This window comes from Nematolebias whitei, chromosome 1 (genome assembly GCF_014905685.2).
Source record: "Nematolebias whitei isolate Nwh7 chromosome 1, NemWhi1, whole genome shotgun sequence".
Taxonomy (NCBI): Eukaryota; Metazoa; Chordata; class Actinopteri; order Cyprinodontiformes; family Rivulidae; genus Nematolebias; species Nematolebias whitei.
In genome coordinates, this window is record NC_056498.1 from 41,291,620 (window position 1) to 41,294,096 (window position 2,477).

The 2,477-nt window shown below is 43.9% G+C and overlaps 1 protein-coding gene across 1 annotated transcript in view; it reads left to right on the forward strand.

Moving 5' to 3' along the window:
- otud4 (OTU deubiquitinase 4) overlaps positions 1 to 2,477 on the forward strand; it is a gene marked incomplete in the record, with an annotated part of 25,895 nt that overhangs the window by 11,444 nt on the left and 11,974 nt on the right. Inside the window, 3 exon segments of the mRNA XM_037682031.1 lie at positions 359 to 423; positions 503 to 603; positions 671 to 765. Coding sequence (XP_037537959.1) covers positions 359 to 423; positions 503 to 603; positions 671 to 765 — 261 coding nt within the window.

Here is a 2,477-nt window from a genome sequence, read left to right on the forward strand (position 1 = left end):
TACTGATTTTCATTAACCTTTTGCTACTTGGAGCTTTCATTTATTACTTGGCTACCGTTTTTATCTAACTTTTTGCCACTTATGGCTTCTTGCTACTGTTTTACTGGCTTTGGTTTTGAACCAGCTTTTTGCATTTTTAACATTTTTAGCTTGTGTTTTTCTACTTTTAGCTAGCATTTTGATGCTTTTAGGTTTAGTTTGCTACATTTGACTCTTGAGCTGTTCTGCCTTTAGCTTTAATAGCCGAACTTGAGCTTCTTTCAGATGTTGTTTCTGAAATGAAGGCCCAGATATAACCCCTCGTCTTTGTTTTAAAGTTTTAATGGTTTATTTGTTTATTTGTTTGTTTAATCTTCAGCCCAGCAGAAGATGGATTACTCCATCGCTGCGGGGATGCAGTTCTCCGTCGGGGATCGCTGCCAGGTCGGTCTGACGGCTCCTTTCTGCTAATTTAAAACTACTTGCGTCAGATTTAATTTTCACTTCTTTTTGTCGTGTTCAGGTCCGTCTGGAGAACAGTGGGCGGAGCTACAGTGCCATCGTCAGAGAGATTCCTCCCACTAACGGCCCGGTGACCGTTTACATTGAAGAACTGGGAACAAAGTAAGCGTGGTGGCTGTAAACGTCAACCCACCCCCCAGCACCTATTAACGGTTTGCTCTGTGTGCAGACAAGTCCCTCTGTGGAACCTCCGCCCCCCCAGCGTTGAGAACAGTTGGAGCACCGTGGTCCACCGGGACAAGAGACTGAACAACGGACATGGAGGTAGGACCTTTATCGACTTAACTCCATAAACGTTGGCGTTCAAGGAAAAACTGATCCGATCTGTTACAATCAGTCGGCGTTTTGACCGAAAACATGGCCGTGTCCTCACGGTCGCGACTTCCAGTGACTTCAAGTCCATTCAAGTCATCTAATGAAACAAAGGCTTTCAGGTGCAGAGACATGCGCTGCTGCTAATTCAGCTAGCCGGTGATTTTCACCGCTCCCGTGAGCCAACATGGATGACCAACAGTTTCCACCTTTTAACCCTTTCAGAATAAACTAGAATGGAAGATTCTCTGTCCAGATGACACACCGAGTACCTTCCTACCTGTCTCTAATTACTGTTGCTGTAGTATAGGGGTTGAACGAGTATATCATTTTTAAAATCGATATTAACATAATAAAACCCGAGTAGAACTCGAGTATTTGATGACGTCATAGATCTCAAGATACAAAAATAAATAAAACCACAATAAAAGGTAATTATTTACAAAAAAAGACCAACAAAACATTGGGAGCGTATATTATGCTCCTACCGTTTATCATACTGAAGTCACAGGAAAAACTAAACTATTAGTTGTTATTATTAAACTGCAAACGTGAAGAAACGTGCAGCACGTCAAAAACGAAACTTAAACCGAAACTGGTTCTGGTTCGGTGGATTGGACCCGGTGTTGCACCATATTCTGTGACCTGCAACTGTGCAACACCGCCCCCTACAATCATACGGTGGTCACATAATATGACGTCACTACGGATACTCCATGTTAAATTTTTAACCTCGATAGATGTCCTTGCAATCGATGTGTAGATTACTCGAGTACTCTGTTAATGCCCTACTGTAGTAGTCCAGTCATCTGGAAGCTCTTTCTTACCACCCAGAGCCTTCAACAGCTCCTCTCTGAATTTATCACATTCTTCCTTCTTTATCTTCCACCATTTGGTCTTCTTCTCTGATTTGACTCTTTTTCACAACAGTCATTCTACACACAACCATCCGATGCTGTCTGGCCACGCTCTCCCCTGCCACAACCTTACAGTCTCCAATCTCCCTCAGGTTTCCACTTCTACACAGAATGTAGTCGACCTGCGTACTCCTTCCTCCACTCTTATAGGTCACTCTATGCTCCTCCCTCTTTTGGAAATAAGTGTTGACTACAGCCATTTCCATTCTCTTGGCAAAATCCACCACCATCTGTCCTTCCTGGTTTCTTTCCTTGACACCAAACCTACCCTTCACTTCCTCATCTCCTCTGTTTCCTTCACCAACATGTCCATTCAGGTCTGCTCCCATCACCACCCTCTCCTCCCTGGGAATACTCTCTATCACTTCATCCAGATCTTTACAAAATGTATCTTTCTCCTCCTCATCACATTCAACCTGTGGAGCATAACCACTGAAGATGTTTAGCATCAGACCTTCTACTACCTTCAGACACATCATCCTATCTGACACTCTTTTCCCCTCTACTACATTCTTTGCCAACTCCTCCTTCAGGACCACCCCTACTCCATTTCTCTTTCTATCCACACCATGGTAAAACAGTTTAAACCCTGCTCCAATGCTGCGAGCCTTGCTGCGTTCCACTTGGTCTCTTGGACACAAAACATCTACCTTCCTTCTCTGCATCATGCCAGCCAGCTCTCTACCTTTTTTTCTCTGCATCATGCCAGCCAGCTCTCTACCTTCCTTCTCAGCATCATGTCAGCCA